This window comes from Kryptolebias marmoratus, linkage group LG19 (assembly GCF_001649575.2).
Source record: "Kryptolebias marmoratus isolate JLee-2015 linkage group LG19, ASM164957v2, whole genome shotgun sequence".
NCBI classification, from domain to species: domain Eukaryota; kingdom Metazoa; phylum Chordata; class Actinopteri; order Cyprinodontiformes; family Rivulidae; genus Kryptolebias; species Kryptolebias marmoratus.
The window spans coordinates 10,451,384-10,470,294 of record NC_051448.1 but is presented as its reverse complement, the minus strand read 5'-3'; the positions used below and the strand labels follow the sequence as shown (position 1 = coordinate 10,470,294).

Here is an 18,911-nt window from a genome sequence, read left to right as displayed (position 1 = left end):
TGCTTTTTGTCTTCTTTTTAGTTCAGTGGCTGATCATTTTCAGAAGAGTGTTTGTCCTATTTCTTAAAGACAGGACAGTCAGACACTGTTCATCTGCTGTAGATATTCCTTCTAGTCCAGATATTCTCTGGTCTTCCGCTTCTTCACTACCCTCATTTTTTAAAGCACAAGCTGCTTCATAAGCTGTTGTATAAGGATTGAACAGAAGAGGAGTTGAAAAGCAACCAAAGCCTAAAGTAAAACTCTAAAAAGACCTTAAGAAAGCCTGAAGAACTATTATTAAGACTGCTTTAAAAGATTTCAAGAAATCCTGCATCCCTAGAAATAAATAATAATGAATGATTTTAAATATTTTTCACAGTAACGTATATAAGAATACAGTTTTTAGTTGACCGTTTAGTTAAGAAACAGCACATGTAGACTAACAGCAGGTTTCCAACTAATTTAAAACAGTAGTTTTTGTGATGTTTCTTTATTTAGCTGATTGGTTCTTTAAATTCCATACGTCAATGATTAAAAAAGCAGTAAGTAAAATGTCAGGATTTTCCTTTAATTAATGCTCCGAGGCTGAATGGATGCAGACTAAACAGCTCCTGTATCAAGTCATCCGGAGTAAAACTGTCAGTCATGGATGTCTGCCTCCTCTTTATTTCCATCTCTTCTCGTCGCGCCTCCAGGAGGTTGACCTTCACCTCCCTTTATGCATGTGTGAGCGAGCGTCTGTGTGTGAAACTCATTTGACAGCTTATCCAGAGGTCGAGGCTTCTCACTGACTTTGTCAGATCGCCAAATGTTTGACAGATGAACGGGCGAACACAGCAAAATGTGTCGACACAATCCCCCTGTTGGTGTGACTGTTTTAGTTACTTCTCTCCACCATTCGTGATCGTGCCATGAAGGCATGATGTTTAAAAAAGAAAAAAAGAAATGGGAGCTGTTTTTTAGATGATTTTGGACTGCGACTCCAAAAATCCCAGTTCAGCCTCAACACCTTCGGCTGATGTCAAGGCCAGTTTACCTCACTCTCTGTCTCCTGCAGACAATAATGAGCTTAATGTGGTCCCGCTCCACAAACACACAGCATTGACGCCACCCACTGTCACTTCAGGTTACTGAGCCTGTAAAACACACACACACACACAGTTCCTTTGAGTTGGAGTGTGTTGGACACTCTGCCTTTCATATCTTCACCGCCGTCACCCCGTCACCTGCTCAAAGAAGAGCAGCTCTGAGTGCGATCTCACTTCTTCTGAAGTGAAACCAGACAAAGAGGTGCCTGAAACACTGTGTGTGCGACTGACCACACTTTTTCTCATACTTCCTGTCCTGTGCATGTGTATGAAGAGCATGTTTTTGACAAATGTTGCCATCTCTGTTACTCAAATTTAAAGTAAGCATTAAACATGAACCACAAGCCCAAAAATTCTATTTTCTCTTCTTTATGATTCTGTTAAAGAAACATGAAGCTTCTGCTCTTGGCTCTCAAAATAGGGAAACTTGCAGCTAAAACCTTTAGTTTGACATACTTTGGGCTGGTGTTTGATAAAGTTAAAAAACAAATTAACCAGTTTTCATATTTGCATCAAGAATTATTTAAAAAAAAAGCAAATATCTGTCAATGTATGTTCCCAGATTTAAAGTCTGAAATTGATTTTTTTTATGAATTAAACTACCATTCTAGAAACATTTAAACTGTATTGTAGTACTTTACTGGATGTCACTTTTGAGCATTTATATCCAAGTTATTTATAGGATATTTGGCTCTGAGGATAAATCAATAATGTTACAACCTAATAACTACCTTTATGATGCTTCTAAGGGCTAATTTTATGAATTTAAAACAAATTTTTACAAAGCTATTAGTGGGCAAAGCTAGTATAACATTGGTATTTGCCTCTTGGTGTCACTGGTAAGGTACAGAAATGCAAAACCCAAGTCTTTAGTTACATATTAGAACCAGAGCACCTAATTTTGGTCAATCAGCATCAATATTTTGTTGTTTTTTTATGTTAAAAAGCTCAAAACTTGAACAAATGCATCCTAAATTAAAAACGAGCATTCTTTAAAGGAGTGTATATTGCTCATAGCCTTTGCATGCCAGAGTTTTAAACAAGGATGTGATCTGTTAGTGTTAATGGAGTATGTGTTGGGGATGACTCTCAGCTACTACCACACCAAATCTGAGCTAAATACAGCCAAGTGTTATTTAGCCCCGACTGAGGTGGAGAGGGGAGAAGATGTTTTCTTGTAACTTGTTTGAACTGACCCTCATGTTCCCCTGACCTGCTAACGTTGCATGTTTTAACTTTTTTTGTAAAACCTGAAACCCTCTGCATGTTGATGAGTTTGTTCCTTCTGACTAACCGACTGCTGTTTGCCTGTGTGTCCGCCTGCTCTTCGCTGTCGCTCTCCCGGCCACCAGGGGCAGTGTTTGACCGCCAGGCGAGCATCCGGCGCTCCCTCGTTAACACTGACACCATATCCCGCCGGCCCAAGAAGGTCAAACGCAGAAAGACTATATCAGGGCTGCCTGACAACATCCACCAGGAGCTAGGTATGGCTTACTGTGGAGCTCCACTTCGCCCAGTACTCTCCATAGACCTGTACTGCAACTCTGCATGAGCACCCTTCATTCTGACATCACTTCTTACAAACTTATTCTCTGTTGTTCTGGAGAGGGATGTGTTGGATTATAACAGTGCAGCTGGTTTCTGCAGATTTCTCTGTCCTCAGTTGCTCTCCTCCACCCAGTTAAACAGCATCTGCAGCCAAGAACCAGCTCTGAAATCCCCCATCAGTTCTGGGGCTATAATTCAGCTTTTATACTAGTTTTAAGCATAACAGAGAGACTTATTTTTTTCCATGGAAAACTAAGTGTGGGGTTTCTGAAATACAAATTTTGTGCAATAACCCCCATATCAGTTATATTCATAATCGTTTGACCTTGTTGTTTTAAGAATATATAATTCTGAAACAGTCTGAACAGTTGTGGACTTTATGGTAAATATGATGGTCCAGACGCCCGCTAACCTTAGTTACTCAGCTGAATTGGGTGTTAGGCGTCACTAAGCTCTCTAAGCTGACACTGCTCTGACGGTGCAGCGTCTCTGTTTATCTACGTGTCATATGGTAGCAGCATTTCGGGAGAACGTCTCATTTTTCTCTGAGGTCACTGAGGCTGATAGGACAGGAGCTTTAAAGTCTGGTTCGTGCCCCGTTGACTACAGCATCTGACTGTCATGATTACTGGAGCTGGGGTAATTGTCCCAGTGCTTCATCCCTCCCTCCTTTTGCACCAGCGCTGCCTGCAAAGAAGACCTGCAGCTTAATCTATCGCAGTAGCAGCAGCAGCCAAGCTGTCAGTCCAGCTTTTAGCGAAGGAGGGAGAAGAGTGTGTGGTTTAGGAACAGAAAGGAGGGGTGAGAAAGAAAAGGACGCAGGAGGTGTGTTTGTTTTGGGGTGCAAACATCAACAGGGAGAGACACCACAAATGAGAAACATATTAGACGTCATCTGTTCAAATTGTGCGCCAGCAGGTATGGTCAGTGTGTGTCTTTGTGGCATCTGCATTTGTGTGTGTCCTTGGATCTACATATAGTTTACGTTCTGCTGTTTGTGATTGTGTTTGAGCTTCGTAACGTTGTGCATGCACGCTGGTGTTTCTGATGCAGATGTGTTGGCTGCCACATGCTTCACCAGACCCCAGGAGATAATTGGCTTTTCTGTTAGACTGAGCTAAAACAAGATTCAGATTGTGTTGGTCGTATTTCTGTTTCCCCTCATGTCATTTCCTCCTTAATGAAAACCAGGTGTTATTAGTACAAATGACAGGGTTACAACAAATCTAATTAGTAAGCTTCTCTATGAACAGTTTATCTGACAGTGCAGTCAGTTGTAGATGATGAAGTTATGGAGAGGGGGGGGGACTATGGGCGTTAGAGGAAAACACATTTCACAGTTACATTTTCATCTTCTTTGTTTGTTTCACAGCAACAAAAGCACGAGGCGGAGAGCTTCGGCCACATTCCATGTTCCTCCCAGGACAGTACTCCACTTTGAGTCGAGTTGGGAGCGTCAACTCAAGCCTCCGACATTCTGAGACCAGAGACACAAGCTGCCAGACAGAGGAGGTGAAGATTGTACCTCCGTCCATGAGAAGGATTCGGGCACAGAGAGGACAGGGCATCGCTGCTCAGATGGCAGGCTTATCTGCTTCTTCTTCAACAGGAAGTATCTCCATCTCCAGCACTGACAGCTCCGGCGTCATAATGATGCACCAGTTTAACGGAGACCCTTCACGTTTTCACAGTCTGCCCCGACAGGGTGCCAGGGTGTCCCTCAGTGCTGATCCCATCTATAGCAGCACGCCCATCAAGTCAGAAGATCGGCCTCAGAGGCAGATTGGGAAGTTTCAGGTTGACAATACAGTGGTACACATGAGAAACTCTCCAAGGACAAACTCTTTGCCCAGGCCCAAGTCTCAGGAGGTGAAGGGGACACAGTCCGGTGAGTGGGATGGCAGCACAGCGTGTGTGGTGTCCCCGCATGCTGCCTATTCCACCTCCTACATCCCCAATGCTACCCTGTCCAGCTCCACGGAGGTCATTACCCTCAAGACTTCCACTCATTTACCTCAGCCATTAATCTCAGCTTACACCGCACCTCAGCCACCCATTATGGCTTCCTCCACTAACACCGACCCCCTGGTCTCCAGTCCAACAGCTTTTTCCCACAGTTCCATCTGCCCAGCTTTGGCCACTTCTACTCCTAAACACACAGCACATGGGAGTGGGCCAGCTAGTGAGTCAGGTCACTCAGACAGCAGCATACACAGCCACAGCACCTTAGCCCCCACTCCTCCCTCCTGTCCACCAGAAGAACAATGGATCTATGACACACCTGAAAACGTGGTGGCTCCACACCGCACTCTGACCTCCAGCTGTTCCACTCCTATCAACCAGCTGTACAGCAGCCTGGACCACTCCTCCAGGACCACAACTGATTCCAGCTCCCTGTACTCCCAGGACAACGATGGCTACTTTACCTCCATGCACCTGGACTCAGGCCTGCGTTCTCGGAGTCACGGTAGTGGGCAAGGAGCAGCAGCTGGACGGGCCACTCGACACAGCATGTACGAGTGCCGTGAGCTGGTCAGTCAGGAAGACTCTGGAAGCCTGTACAGTGACCGCTCTCTGTCCCGCAGCATCTCCCTTCGCAAGTCTAAGAAGCCTCCGCCTCCCCCATCTCGTACAGATTCTCTCAGACGCAAACCTGGAGTGAAAAAGCCTCTTGGAGGCATCAGCGCCGTCGGCGGAGCTAATGAGCCAAATGGTATGCTCAATGAAACTCTAATTGCCAGCTTGCAGCAGAGCTTACAGATGGGACTGAGAGGAGGAAAGGCGAAAGGCGCCTCACCGTCTTCACCTTCTCACAGCCCAAGCAGCGACTACGATGACCCCTGGGTGCTGCGGCCGCGGAGTCAGAGTAGCGTCAGTGGAGGGAGTTCTGCAGCGTCACTGGCAGCCAACTGTGGAGGTGTGTCTAACGCGTACTCCTTATGCCACGTGACACCAACCCACAGTGACACCAGCAGCTTACGTTCTGACTATGCGGATTCCTGGGGGTACTACACAGACTACCCTCGTAACCATGGAGACCAGAGGACACAAACTCCTTCGGTACACAGCACAGAAAACCTGCCGGCTGGGGTTCATCCAGAAGCCTTACAGAATGGAGGAGAAACTCACAGCAACAATCAGGCCCAGGGGGCTTCAGGTCAGGAGGGAGGAGAGTCGATGAAGGCCAAACCCTCCAGCTCCTCACCAGACAGGGTGCACAGACTCACCTCCCCTTCCAGTGGCTACTCCAGCCAGTCCAACACCCCCACAGCTGGAACACCGGTCCCTGCTCTCATCAGCAGGTCTCCCTCAGGCAGCCGGCCCAAACCCAAAGTGCCGGAGAGGAAGTCTTCTCTCTTGTCCTCACTTTCTGTGTCCTCCTCCTCCACTTCCCTTTCCTCCAACACTTCAGACTCACTGAAGAGCTCCGGCCCTCCTCCGCCACCTCCTCCACCCCTGCCTCTTTCCTCCTCAGCTCCCAGCACCCCTCTCAACCCTCCTCCACCCTTCCCTCCACCTCTACCACCAAATTCTAATGCAGGTTCCCCCTCTCCTCCACCACTTCCTGACCCATTCCCAAACAGCCCTTGGCGTACTTCTCTGAGCCCACTCCCTGCTTGCTGCACTTCCCCGGAATTCCCTCCTCCTCCCTCCCCTGATTTGCTGATCCACACCAGTTCGTCCTTCAATGGGAGCCTCAGTCCTCCCCCTCCCCTTCCTCTGCCCTCCATGGGGCCCACTCCTCCTCCACCTCCTCCTCTGCCTCCTCTTGTACCAGCATCCTTATCCCCCAAAAAGACAGCGAAGGTTGCTTCTAAACCAGCTCTGTCCAGCAGCCCCACCAAGTCACCTAAGCCCCTCATTACCCCATTTGCTCTGCAGAGTGTTCACCTCCGTTCAGTCAAACGGCCAGAAAAGGAAATCAATGGTAATTTGGATCACATCGAAGCTCAGGAAACAACAATGGAAACCATTCAAGGTCTAAAACCTCAGACCCTGGAGTCCTCTTACACCCAAATAAATCCCACTGTGTTTACCCTGTTGGACAACTCTGCAGAAGATGATTTGCGAAAGTCCTCACCATCACCTGTGTCAAAACTTTTGGAAGAGTTGTCACTAGACTGCAGCATCCCAGATGAAACGGCAGATAGTGCTGTCATGAATGGAGAACCTGAGGACCAGAGTTACTTTATCCAAAAAGGAAAAGAAACTGAGGAAGGGAAAGCTTCGCCCAGTCCTCCACAAAGCTGTGAAAGTTCTCCCGTCAAACAGAAGCCCCCAGCAGTCTCCAAGAAACCCAAACTTTCCTTTGTCCCTGCGTTTAACCCCCAACCAATCCACGAACACGCTCCACCTCATCACAAGGACACAACTATTCAAACCAAAACCGAAGACCAAGTGGATGCACTGCAAAGACAGATGGAGGAGGAGATGAGAGAGGAGATAAGAGAGCAACAGGATGAGGAGGACACTACAGAAGGCTTGGAGCTTTTAACAGAAACGAGTGAGGCATTAATTGAATATCAGGATGAGTTCTCCATTAGTGCCCCTCCAAGCCAGGAGACAAGCCTTGACCATGATGTTTGTTCTAATGGAGACATTAATGAGGAAGAAGAAGAGGAGGGAGATGGAACAAACAGCATCACAGACTCCATCAGCTCCAAGGAAGATGATACAAGTGAGTGGACTGATATTTATATGAATGCTGATATATTCACACTTTTGTTTTCCTGTTTTTTTATTTTTTTCATCTGTATTTTGCAATCTACAACCTACTTCTGCTTAGTCTGTTATTTTAGCCATTTGTACATCAGAACATTCAGCTCATTGAGGAGATGTAGGCTATCACTTTAGATTTTATACTTTTTATATTTACAGATATTTACCCCGTAAATATGTTAAGATCTCCAACTCTCTTTGTTCTCTTTGAAATCTGCTTCAGCGTACTGCCTCAGTTTTTGTCTTCTTATCTTACTTTTAGTTTTTAGCTGTCATTCGGCCACTTTAGATTTTAGCAAGCTGTTTGACTTTTACTTTTGGCTTTTAGCTAGTGTTCTGCTTATTTTAGCTTTAACGATTCAGTTTCAGCTTCTTCAGTCATTCAGCTCTCAGCATTCACACTGCATTTTCACAGGAAATGAAATTTCTCTTGTTTCTTTTTTTTCACCAAAACTGCTAATGAAAGTACAGCTGAAAATGTTGTGATTTTTAAAAAAAGATTTTAAACCTTCAGTTTCTCATTAATGAAGCCTCGAGCCATAATCTCGTATGGTCAGAAGCTGTGCTGCCAGCTTCATAAACAGCTGTGAAATTTGTTTTTCCTCCCCAAAGCCAAGAGGCTAAACTTGATTCCAGGAGCGTTTAAAGCTTTAAAAACTGTGAAAACCGAGCGGAAGAAGCAGCTTATCACTGAGAGCAGTGCTGCAGCCTCATGAAATCATACACTTATATTCTCCTCTACACATCCTTATGGATTTTATATGCAGAGTGCTCTCATGGCTGCTGTCCCTTCATTTTGTCCTGCACTGCTTCCCCCCATCACCACCACCTCAGACATTCTCTTCCAAGTCCTCTTTATCATCCATCTTTCTGTACAAATATCCATTTTTGCTTCTCAGACTTTTTTTTTTTTGGTTTAATCTCTCAAGCTCAGTCTTTCCAACTCAGCTGCTTTTTTTTCCTGTCCTGCTTCCTTTTCATCCCATCCTCTCAGTGAGGTAAGGAAGGGGGCAAGTGTCCTCAGGGAGATGCTTTTTTTGTGGTTGGAGGGAGTTGGGGGGGGAGGGACTCCATCGTATCAGAGGGGAGGGAGGGAGGGAGGGGAAGCGATCTGGTAAGGAGATGAAGAGGAGGATGGGTGAAGTGTGACTGCATTCAGCGGCTCAGGCAGCTGAAGCTCGGATGTGAGCGCAGAGGAAGACGAGGAGGAGGAGGGAGGAGAAAAGAGACGAGAGGGAAAAAGAAAATGTGAGAAAACAGTCCGGCACCTCCTCCGTTCCTCCTCAGATCTCACAGGCAGCCAGGTTAACGCGACAGGATGAACACACGAGTGAACCTAAAGTGTGCCTCGGTTCTTTTCCTACTCTAAGGAAGTGAACGGTTTGTCTTTCAGGTGAAGTTTTTGAATCGTCTCCGGTCCCATCTGCCAACGGGGAGTCTGAGAAGATCATGGTGACCCCGACTCCGAATCGGCCACGAACCACCGAGGACCTTTTTGCCGCCATACACAGGTAGCTGATTTACCCTTCTGTTCCATGTTCCTGCTTTCAGTCTTACCTCTCTGTCATTTTTTGTTTTATTTATAAATCTGCTCATAAACCTAATCACTCCTAACATCTAATTTCCTTCTCCTGTCAGTCTTCAGCTGAGAATTTCTGCCTCCCCTCCTCCACGTTTTAGTCATCCAGCTCTCTCCCGCTCCGAATGGCACTCAGCTGGAGTCTCCCGGTCCAGGACAGAGTCGCCTTTTTCTGTTTCTGTTTCAGGCAGTAACATTTCAGAAGCAGAAATAAGTCATGATCAAATCTTCATCAAGGCATCTGTGTTGTCACATTGCTCATTCTCAGCAAGAAAAAAAAAAGAGATGTTGCTTCATTTATTATTGAACTGCTGAACACCCTCTGGCCCTAATCTGGGTTAGAAGCCACAGGAGACGTTCCCATCCTCAGTCTTCCTGTGCACACCACCTCTCATGCTCTCTGACATGCATTGCATACGTGCACCCGTGCTTCATCATAAATTTCTCATGCAGCCCGCCAGTTTGTGTTTCTCAGTCACGTGCAGCAGCAGCAGCAGTTGGGAGTTCTCATGAGCATCCCTGGATTTAATTTCACCGGATTTTATCTCTACTTGGAGGTTCTTGGTGCGTTTATGGCGCCGCCGTCACACGCACAACTCTGATGTTTCTGCGGGCGAGCTGCTCCTCCTCCACAACACCTCGGGATTATTCAGCATCTAAAATAATTTTACAGATTTAGGACAAGATGAGAGATCCCTGGTGGTGATGCTGATGAGTGCGATCTGCACTTGCAAATCTCCTCTAGAGAAATAACAAAATAATCCATAGATGTTAAAGAATATAACCCTGGATTCACCAGTCCCTTCTTTTACTCTTTTTGTTCATTATGTTGCCAATTCCCCTCAATGTTTTCCTCTTTTTGGGGTAAATTGATGAAAATCCTCCACAGCTGCAGCAGCAAATTACTTATCTCGAAGGAGACCCTCCAAACTAAACGTAATATGGCCGAGAGGAAGAAATCAATTGAGTGCTCAGAGCTGTGGCTCGTATTTCAGCCGTGTTAACCTCCAGAACCAGAGAGTGCTGCTGTTTGTTTTGGTGCCGCCACTCCAGTGTGGAGTCACTGCAGTCGGCTGGGTTCAGGTGTGTTATCAAACATGCGCCATGCGATGCTAACGTGACAAGGGAACGCACAGAGGGACGCCGCTACGTGAGGCTGAATTTAGGCCACGGGCTTATTTTGCAGTCGTCTTAAATCAGAGAGGATCCCGATTCGCACACAAACCTCTGGTTTCCTCCAGCCGTCCTGCTTGTTTTGACCTTCAGCAGGAGCGTTATTCCCTCACAGCTTACTTATGGAAGAATCAGACCTCGGGAATATAGATTCTGGCCGTCTTTCGGTTCTATCTTTACATTCAGTCTCAGTTTTCCCTGTCTTATCACACAATCTATAGTTTTCACATTTCTCTGCTCCAACATTCAGACAGGGGGCTGCAGCAGCAACCTATCTCTAACTAGTTGGCAGTAATCCCTCAGTTTGACCCTCTGTATGACAGATTAATGAGGCTGATTACCTGCTGGCCCCAGCGACCCACATTCTGACAGCTTTCATGCAGTCATCCACCTGATACAGCGCTGAGTTTCTTTTGTCTGATTAACGCTTTGCTCCAGGCCCTTCTCCCATTTTGTGTTTTGATTAATTTTCTTGTGCAGCTTCTGGAATTATCTGCAGAGTTGCAGCGTCTGCAGCTTCAGTTGTTAGAACTCACAGGGTTTCTTGAAGCAGAAATAGGAATTCCTTTCATTTTCCACCCGTTTTCTGACTTCTTAAACATTTCTGCCTTGATGCATCAATGAGATCGTGAAGAACATCTACAACTCCATCACTTCTCAACATAAAATGAGCTCAGTCTAAAACTTTGGCATGAAAGGCAGCAGGTGATATGTATTCCTTCAGAGAATGCAAAGCATTTAATGTTTTCAACACTTATTGCCTTTAAATTTTTGTATTTCCTGTAATCCTGTTTAAACTGAATCACTCTTTCAAACACCTCACTGTACGTCTTTTCGTCCACAGGTCAAAGCGAAAGGTCCTGGGTCGCAGGGAGTCTGAGGAAGACAAGTCCCAGGCTGGAGGCCATTCACAGTCCCCACCTTCGACCCCCACCAGCTCGTCTCCGGGGACGGCGTCCTCTCTGCCGCGTCAGACAGGCTCTATCCAGCGAAACCTCCGCAAGTCCTCCACCAGCAGCGACACCTTCAAGGCCCTCCTCCTCAAGAAGGGGAGCCGCTCTGAGAACAGTTTCAGGATGTCCGCCGCTGAGATGCTCCGCTCCACTGACCCACGCTTCCAGCGGACGCGCTCCGAGAGCTCGCTGGACCCTCCTGCCTCGCCCTCCAGCCCCTGCTCCTCCCCCGGCCGCGGTAAAAGGGCGACGGACATGGAGTGGAACCGCTACGACGCCTTCACGCTGTCCTCGCCGACTTCATCGCCCTACTCCCTTGGCGGCTCGAAGTACGGACGCTCTCGCATCCCGCCCTCCGCTGCCAGCAGCAAATACAACGCCCGGAGCCGGATCCTCAGCAGCCCGATGACTGTGATCTGTGAGCGGGAGGGCGAGCTGGCTGAGAGCGAGTATGGAGACACCGCCGAGAGTCTGTCCGGACCCGCGGTCCAGACTCTGCCAGCGCTCAGAGACTCCACCGGCACATGAGGACAGGAACTGACGTGTATCGCAAGCAAGCAGGGGGCTGGAAGACGAGCCAGTAGGGGCCCCTCAGAGCCCCAACCTTCCCCCCTCCCCAGTGCTGCCTCTGAAGGAGCGGCATCATGATGCGAGCCCAGCCGTCGCCTCATCGTGGACTGCAGAACAGTCCGAGGCGGAGGACTGGTTCTGCTCCTATGAATTTATTTTTTCCTTCATTTGGCGATTCATCCTTTCTGTTAAAAAAAGAAGTTCTGTAACGCCCCGTGTCTTTAGTCTGTTTTGCTTTTTTATTTGTTTTTCCATCCTCCTTCTAGTTTCTTTCAGGAACACAATTAAGAGTTGAGGTGAACTGAGGAAAGTGCAGAGTCAGAACATTTTATCTCTAGAGTAAGTAATAAGTTACAGGTGTGCTTTTCACTCGCTTGTAAACGTCAGTGTGCCGTTTGCCTGTTGGCTTCAGAAAAGGACTGAAAGCAGCACAAACATCCCGGTTCTGGAGGACGTGGTACAGCAGACAGAAAGCTCCTCGGTACAAACTTCAGCTGCGTTATCAACAGCTTTCTGCTCCTTTTCCAGGTTTTTAGTTGTTTTTAGTTCACAGGAGGCGCAGAGAGTTCAGTGCTGCCCCCTAGTGATGGGATCAGAGAGGACTTCATAAAACTAAAGCAGCAGATTTATTATGAAAAGGAATAATAAAATCTTGATTTCTGTTTTGTTTGTAGATTTTGCACTGTGCATAGATCCTTTTGTTTGTTTGTTTTAATGAGTATGGAATTAAGTTTGAACCTATAAATGTATAGTAAGAAAATCTTATTTTATTGTCCAGATCTTTTAGCTTTCCTGTGGGCAACCAAAGAGTTTAAAAATTAAACGGAACCGTTCTGGTAATCTGAACAGTCTGACACCACGTGATGTTTAAAGTCTGCTGAGAAGATCTGTTAGACCTTTACGGTGCTTATACCACTTCTGTAATGCTTTTATAACATTTCTGCAAATGTTATTCTTTTCCTTTTCTTTATACTTCTGTTGTAAATACATAGATGATTTTACTTTAGAATTTGTACAATTTTAGAGCCCTGTTTGTTGATGGAGAGTGGTTTCCTTTTTTTTTTTTTATAGACATCTTATTTATTTTCTCATAGCAGAGCGTCAGTTTGGTCAACCAGAAAGTTGGAGGACAATGAGACACAAATGTTTGGGAATGAAATCAAAAAGGCCACATTGACCAGCCCGACTCTATCGGATTGCTTTTAATGCCAGAATGCTTCAAAGATGCAATAATGTCAATATTTATGGCTTCATGTAAATCTCTCACTGGTGCTCACGGCTGAGTAAATGTGGTTCCTTCAGATTTATAAACGCGGGCTGACAGGCGTGAGATGGAGCAGCCGGAACACCGTGTGGTTTAATCGTCTGTGACCAACACGAGCCCCTCAGCTCCAGACCGGCTGTGATTGAGCACCCGGCTCTGGGTTTTCTCTCACAAAATGTCTCAATCCCACAAGTTCGGGAGCAGATTGATAGACAGAAGAAGAAGTGGGAGGCGAGCTGCTGACGCTCCTCTGTATGTCTGTGTAATAAAAATCAGAGATATTTAAAGAGCGCGTCACTGTCATTTCTCTCTCTGCGTGTTATTCACGGCCATCTGCCCACCCGACACCCCAAATCACAGCCTCATCAGCATCATCTCCATGGCATCAACGCTTGTCCGTCACGAGGAGAGCTCCAGAGGCCATCTTTAATGCCTCCCCTCCACTGCAGCGAGAGGTCATACGTTATGTCTCTTTCTGGACATCCCATTAGGACTTTGAGTGAATTATAGACCCTTACCCAGCAGAACTGAGCCTCCACCATTCAGCCATCGAGTGCTCTCAGGAGAGAAGAAACACGGGTCGCCGCTTTATCCACCTGTCAGCCGGGAGTCAGTACCAGCTCTAATCAGATTATTGACACTTCACTGCTTCCTCCCGTCCTGTTGTTTCCAGGTACATCTGTACAGTATCCTTACAAGGCACAACAAACAGGAGATCAGATCTATTGACCCACCTGAGGAGATAAATCAGGATTATTAACAACCTCTGAGACAGGCTGATCAGCTGCAGGTATTCTGCTTCAAAAAGTTATCCTCCCTCCTGTGGTTTTGTCTCAACCAGTAATTACAATGCATTTTAAAACATTAAATACTGTCTTCTGCTTCTGACCCACAAAATAGCAGCAGCAGCACAGACCGTTTAAAATGTCCAAACAATGCAAAAAAGTCAATTAAACAACAATATAAAATACAGCTTTACCTTTTTTTTTTTTATAATTATCCCAAAAATATGCTGTAAGCAGTCAGTTAAAATTTGTTTCTTAAATTCATCTTGATACGCCTCACTAGGTGTTTTACAAGGTGGGGCAGTGTTAGTATGAAGTGAACTGTAAAAGTAGACTTGTTTTTAAAATTATCAGAGAAGCATTTGATGAATTTTGTTTTTTGTTTGACTGTTTTGGTGCATTTAAGACTCAAAGGGTCAGGGTAAAATCCACCCTTCTCTATGCAGCTAATGAGCTTCAGCCTAATTTAAGTGTTCAAATTTAACTCTACTTTAGAAACAAGCATTTTCAGTCACACTCAGTCTTGATGTAGGATAAGGAGAGGGGGGGAAAAAAAAAGTGCTTGTTATGAAATCTGAACCGAAGCGTGTGGCGGCACTAAAAAGTTTCAGTTAAAAATTATTTATGAGCAAGCATTTTTCACACTCCATCATCTACATCCGCTCAGATAAACTGTTGTGTTCAGATTGAAACAGAAAAGCTCATTATTTTACTCGTGTTTTCCACAGCAGGGCTGCGCCTCGCTGAGCACGAACGTCCAGCTGACCGGCGAGCTGTAGGTAAAGTGTTCATGTGTCAAAAAAAAGAAGCAATTCTGCTGAGTGTCCGAACATGACTCTGGGAACAAACCTGCCACAAATAAAATCACTGACTCAGCACAGATCAACCTGACGATGAAGCTGATAGGAGGAGGAGGAAGGTCGGCGATTTAATCTGATGGAGGAAAGGTCGCGATCAGCAGAGTGTGGAGGACAATCAGAATGTTTGTCTCTAATTTAAAGAGTCTGGAGTCGGATGTAATATAAGAGCAAAGTAATTGATCATTTAATGATGAGTTATATTTATTAATGATAAAAATACATTTTAGATTCTTTAACTTCATTCAGAAACAAGTAATCCCAATCTTTGTGTTTGTGCAGTGCTCATATCACCTCTAGGTGCAACTTCCCTTTAACCACAACATTACATTAATTAAACATAAAAAGTAAATCATGTTAGTGATCCTTCAGCCACTAAATAAATGTCCCCAGGTCTGAGACCACACACAGCCTGCTGATCACTAAGACACTTCAGTGAACCGACTGGTCCAGATTTAGTGACTCAGTCAATCATATTGAAGTTGCTACGTTTGAGAAGTCGAAGCAGATAAACAGGTTTATCAGGCTGTCGGACAAATAATTAACTTTAAGTTTGAACACTAAACACAGGTGCTGCATTTGACCCGCCTGGCTCATACGAAGCTTAATGGAGAGCTTTCTTTAATAATAATTAAAAGGTGCCATCATGGTTCCTGGCTGAGTTTCTGGCTCTAGAAGTCTAAAATTCAGTAACATTTGCCATTTGGTTTGCAGACAAAAGAAGGTCCAAAAAGGTTGGGATGAACTACATTAGCTCAGTTTCTGAGCAAATGTACGTATATTGTATGTAAAGATGTGGATAAATTTGTTGGTAGCTTTCTCCCTGAAACTTTGGGGTTTTTCACCATGCATTTTGGCAAATACCTGTCTGTTTTTTTTGTTTTTCTGCCTTTAGTAAAGCCCTCCTGGGTCTTTCCCCCCCAATTCAAAATGTGTCAGATGCTCCAATCAGAAAGCGATGGACCTTGACTTTAGAGTTCAGCTTGAATAGTTTTGGGTACCAACAAATTTATCTGCACCTGTAGCTCTACATATCGCACAGTGGTACACATTTGTAATAGGTCGAGAGTAATCTTTGGTATTTTTTAATGAAAGTTTGACTTTCTGACTCCATCTCTGTTTACAGCCAGTATGAACAGGTGGAGCAACTGCAGCAGCTGATTTAGAATAAAAAAACAAACTATTCTGCTTCCACTTAAAAATTTAAAAAAGGACATATTGTCTTAATTTTTTTAATTTACCAGGCAACTTGTTGCGAAAGAAATCTGTTTAAGGAAAGAGTCAGTTAAAGATTAAAATGGCTTTTTAAAAATCAGAAAATAAAAATCTGAATTAGTGTTCAAACCTATAAAGGCACTCACGGTTTTCCTTCTTAGTTGACTCATCGGCTCCCCCTGCTGGACCTTTTGTCTCAATCATTTTCCCATGTTAATCAGATAATGGATGCTCTGTTGGAGCTCTTGGAACCTAGTGTTTGGTTCCTCGTTATCAAGTCAGATATAAAATTCACTTTCTCTTCATTGTAAACATTATTAACTTGTTAAACTGCAGAATTTATCAGGCCATTCCTACATTTAGGCGTTTCTAAGTTGCATTTAGTTGAGGTTCTACTCCTCAGATGCCTTCCTGAGCACCCACACCTCGTTCCTGCGGTTGGTCAGTTTGAAGGGGCTGTCGTAGCCGGCGGTGTAGTACGGCATGTCAACGAACTCCACGCCGTCCCTCTTCAGGCTCTCAATCAGCTTCAGCAGCTCGTCTCGCCTCGTATTATCATTGGCGAAACCACCGTACGTCCTGGAAAAAAGATTTAAACGTTTAACGTTAGCACTCACCGGCTTGAACCGTCAGCTCGGTTGTTCTCTACCTGACGTATGCGGTGAACTCCTTCCTGTGCTCCACGAACACCTCGGCTTCGCTTGGTTCGGGCGGCTCGGCCTGAAGCTCATCTGGGATGTAGAAGGAAACTGTGAACTGAGACTCACAATTTGGGCCGGCTCCAGGGACCACGCGGCACGTCACGGGCGCAGTCATCTCCACTTTGGCCTCTAAAAATAATTAAAAAAACACCACGTGAAACAGGTGCGTCAAATCCGATTTCCCAAACAAAGGATCACTTTGCAGCTGCTTCACTCAAACCTTGGAGCACAGGGTTTCCTGACCAGATGGTGGGAATATAAACACAATGTTTAGCAGATAAAAAAAGGATTAAACACGTTTTTTAAGCAGCTCTCCTTCTGCAGCAGAGCTCAGTAGTCAACAGCACAGACAATAAAAACTATCATCAATAATGCTGCAGGAAAGCGCTGAGTAAGGCAAAGGCTGTGCCTCCGTCCCAAACTGCTGAGCAGGAAATAAAGTCACTTTTCTCCTGCATTTATTCATCAACTTTGAAGCTGAACTTCAACTTAAACCTTTTTCACCTGACTGGCTCCTTTTACTTACGTGTTATTGTATTTCATAAAGGTCAAAGCTTCATATTAAGCATCTCTCAGAAGTCGCAGAGATTATTTTTTCCCCCTTCCCTGTAGACATGGAAAAGCTTCGAGATTCAGTTAAAACTCACTTTTCTGATTGTTGCCTTGAATGTAGTTGAAGAGCCTGCGGAAGCCGGCCTTCAGGGCTTCTTCACACTGCATCCCGTTCAGGGAGGTGCTCACCCACTTGGTCGCGTGGTAAGTGCGGATCTCATAGTCCTTTTCCTGTAAGATGCAGACACACACTAGTTACAGTTGCAGCTCGGGACCAGTTTGTTCTCTGCTTTAAAACAATCTAAAAAAAACTGTGAAAAGTTCCCACTTTTGCCTTGCAATCTGATGGGGATTATTAGCTGCTTTGACAAAACATTACAGGCAGGCAGCTCATACATTTATACACCCAGTATGATGAAACTGCCACACATTAAAAATTTAATCTGGGCAACATTTTTTAATTGGAATATCTATAATTGTATTAAACAAGAGCTGCATTATGATTAATAAAAATAAAGATAATTTGAAAATTTAACAGATTGTACAGATTTTGATTCCCAGGTTAAACAATTTAAACCTTGGGTTCTTCTTTGTCTTCTGTTCTAATTTTATGTGCATTTGATTAATCTTTGCTCTATTGTACGTTTTATTTTGGCTTAGGGGTTTATTTTTTGTATTAGTAGAGCAACTTAATTTTAAAAGCCTAAACCAGGGGTGGCCAATCCTGGTCCTCGAGGGCCACTGTCCTGCATGTTTTACTCGTTTCCCTGCTCCAACACACCTGATTCAGTGGTTAAATTACCTCTTCCTGTTCTGCAGAAGCCTGTTAATCAACCACTGATTCAAATCAGGTGTGTTGGAGCAGAGAAACAAAACATGCAGGATAGTGGCCCTCGAAGACCACCGGCCTAAACAAACAGAGGGATTGCAAGTTAATGGTGACTAAACACTCCCAAAAATCTTCAAGTTTTTTGTCAATAAATGGGGAAAAATAAATTCAACCCTAACAACAAATCCAAAATGCATGTTTGCCAAACAAACAAGGTGGATACATGTTAAATGTAACTATATAAACAAAAAAATGTCCATTTTCTTTTCTATCTGTGAGGTTTCTGCAGTGAATGTGTGAAATAAAAGTAGGAACAGTTAAAAACTGCAGTGAAATTTAACTGTCCAGTTTTAGGAGCTGTAACTTCGCGTGTCCCGTGACGTGTAGGAAAACGGAGTTGTTAGCATCCAGCCCAGAGTCTGAAGTTCTTCCTTTTTACGAGTTTAACTGGAAAACATTTACCTTTGCCTCTTCTGCCGTGTATTTAGGATTCTTCAGTCCTGTTGAGAATAACACTTGTCCTACAGCTTTCAGCATGGCTGTCAAAAGGGCGTCCTCCCAAAAGAAAGCTCCAGTTTCCGAACTCCTGCGAAGCGTCGTATTTTGTAAGTCAAAACGAGCTGAAATGTTACGTAAAAAACTACAAAATAATCAATTTTTTCGAAGCTAACCATCATATTCATAAATGAAAGTTTACTACAGGCAGTATGAATAAAATACTGAATTTTTGACGTTACTTAATTATGACATACCTTCATAAAAAAAGAAAAACTACCTGCAGACAAGCGCGTCCAGGCCTCTGTGTCGTAAGTTTAAATGTTTTCGTAACGTCGGTTCCTGTTACAAAACTCTGAAAGCTGATTGGCTGAACGACTCAACTTTCACAATAAGAGTCCTGATTGTCGCCATTGTTACTGCTATCAAAATAAAAGCTAAAAACAACAAAAAATGTGGCTTCCATGATAGAGAGAGAGAGAGAGAGAGAGAGAGAGAGATAGCTAAATAGATAGATTTTTTTTTGCTTGTAACCTAAGCTTAACGACATGTAGACATCTTTTTATTTTAATTTATATACATGTATATATAACTAATCGAC

General features: G+C 44.5%; 2 protein-coding genes across 14 annotated transcripts in view; one reads left to right on the top strand and one right to left on the bottom strand.

Annotated features, from left to right (window-relative positions):
* Window positions 1-13,163, top strand: part of nhsl1b (NHS-like 1b) — a 96,031-nt gene extending 82,868 nt beyond the window's left edge. For 6 of the 7 annotated variants that reach the window (XM_017423267.3, XM_017423266.3, XM_017423268.3 and 3 more), the window contains 4 exons: window positions 2,423-2,554; window positions 3,991-7,296; window positions 8,731-8,848; window positions 10,934-13,163. In XM_017423267.3, coding sequence (XP_017278756.1) covers window positions 2,423-2,554; window positions 3,991-7,296; window positions 8,731-8,848; window positions 10,934-11,570 — 4,193 coding nt within the window. In that variant the 3' untranslated portion in view covers window positions 11,571-13,163. The remainder of the gene's footprint in view (window positions 1-2,422; window positions 2,555-3,990; window positions 7,297-8,730; window positions 8,849-10,933) is intronic. The other variant, XM_037981513.1, reaches the window with a different exon arrangement.
* Window positions 15-18,659, bottom strand: hebp2 (heme binding protein 2). 7 transcript variants are annotated; one of them, XR_003039432.2, is made up of 7 exons: window positions 18,568-18,659; window positions 18,278-18,401; window positions 17,082-17,217; window positions 16,383-16,563; window positions 16,159-16,312; window positions 13,395-13,567; window positions 15-1,118 (listed from the first exon to the last, which is right to left on the bottom strand). XR_003039432.2 is itself a non-coding variant. In XM_025007475.2 (6 exons), exons 2-6 carry the CDS (start codon window positions 18,350-18,352, stop codon window positions 1,110-1,112), a joined length of 555 nt encoding a protein of 184 aa, XP_024863243.1. In that variant the 5' UTR covers window positions 18,353-18,401; window positions 18,568-18,659; the 3' UTR covers window positions 15-1,109. The 7 variants fall into 7 exon arrangements, 5 of the variants coding, with proteins under 5 accessions (XP_024863243.1, XP_024863241.1, XP_017278687.2 ...); XR_003039431.2 differs by lacking the exon at window positions 15-1,118 and adding an exon at window positions 11,855-13,319; XM_025007475.2 differs by lacking the exon at window positions 13,395-13,567.
* Window positions 18,660-18,911: the final 252 nt, after the last annotated feature.

Bases quoted from the DNA above. Each gene is read 5' to 3' on its own strand.
- hebp2 (XM_025007473.2), bottom strand. From the start codon at position 18,352: ATGCTGAAAGCTGTAGGACAAGTGTTATTCTCAACAGGACTGAAGAAT. The intron at 17,218-18,277 runs GTAAATGTTTTC...TGCATCTTACAG, and splicing joins ACACGGCAGAAGAGGCAAAG to GAAAAGGACTATGAGATCCG. The intron at 16,313-16,382 runs GTAGAGAACAAC...TCTTTTTTCCAG, and splicing joins GAGTTCACCGCATACGTCAG to GACGTACGGTGGTTTCGCCA.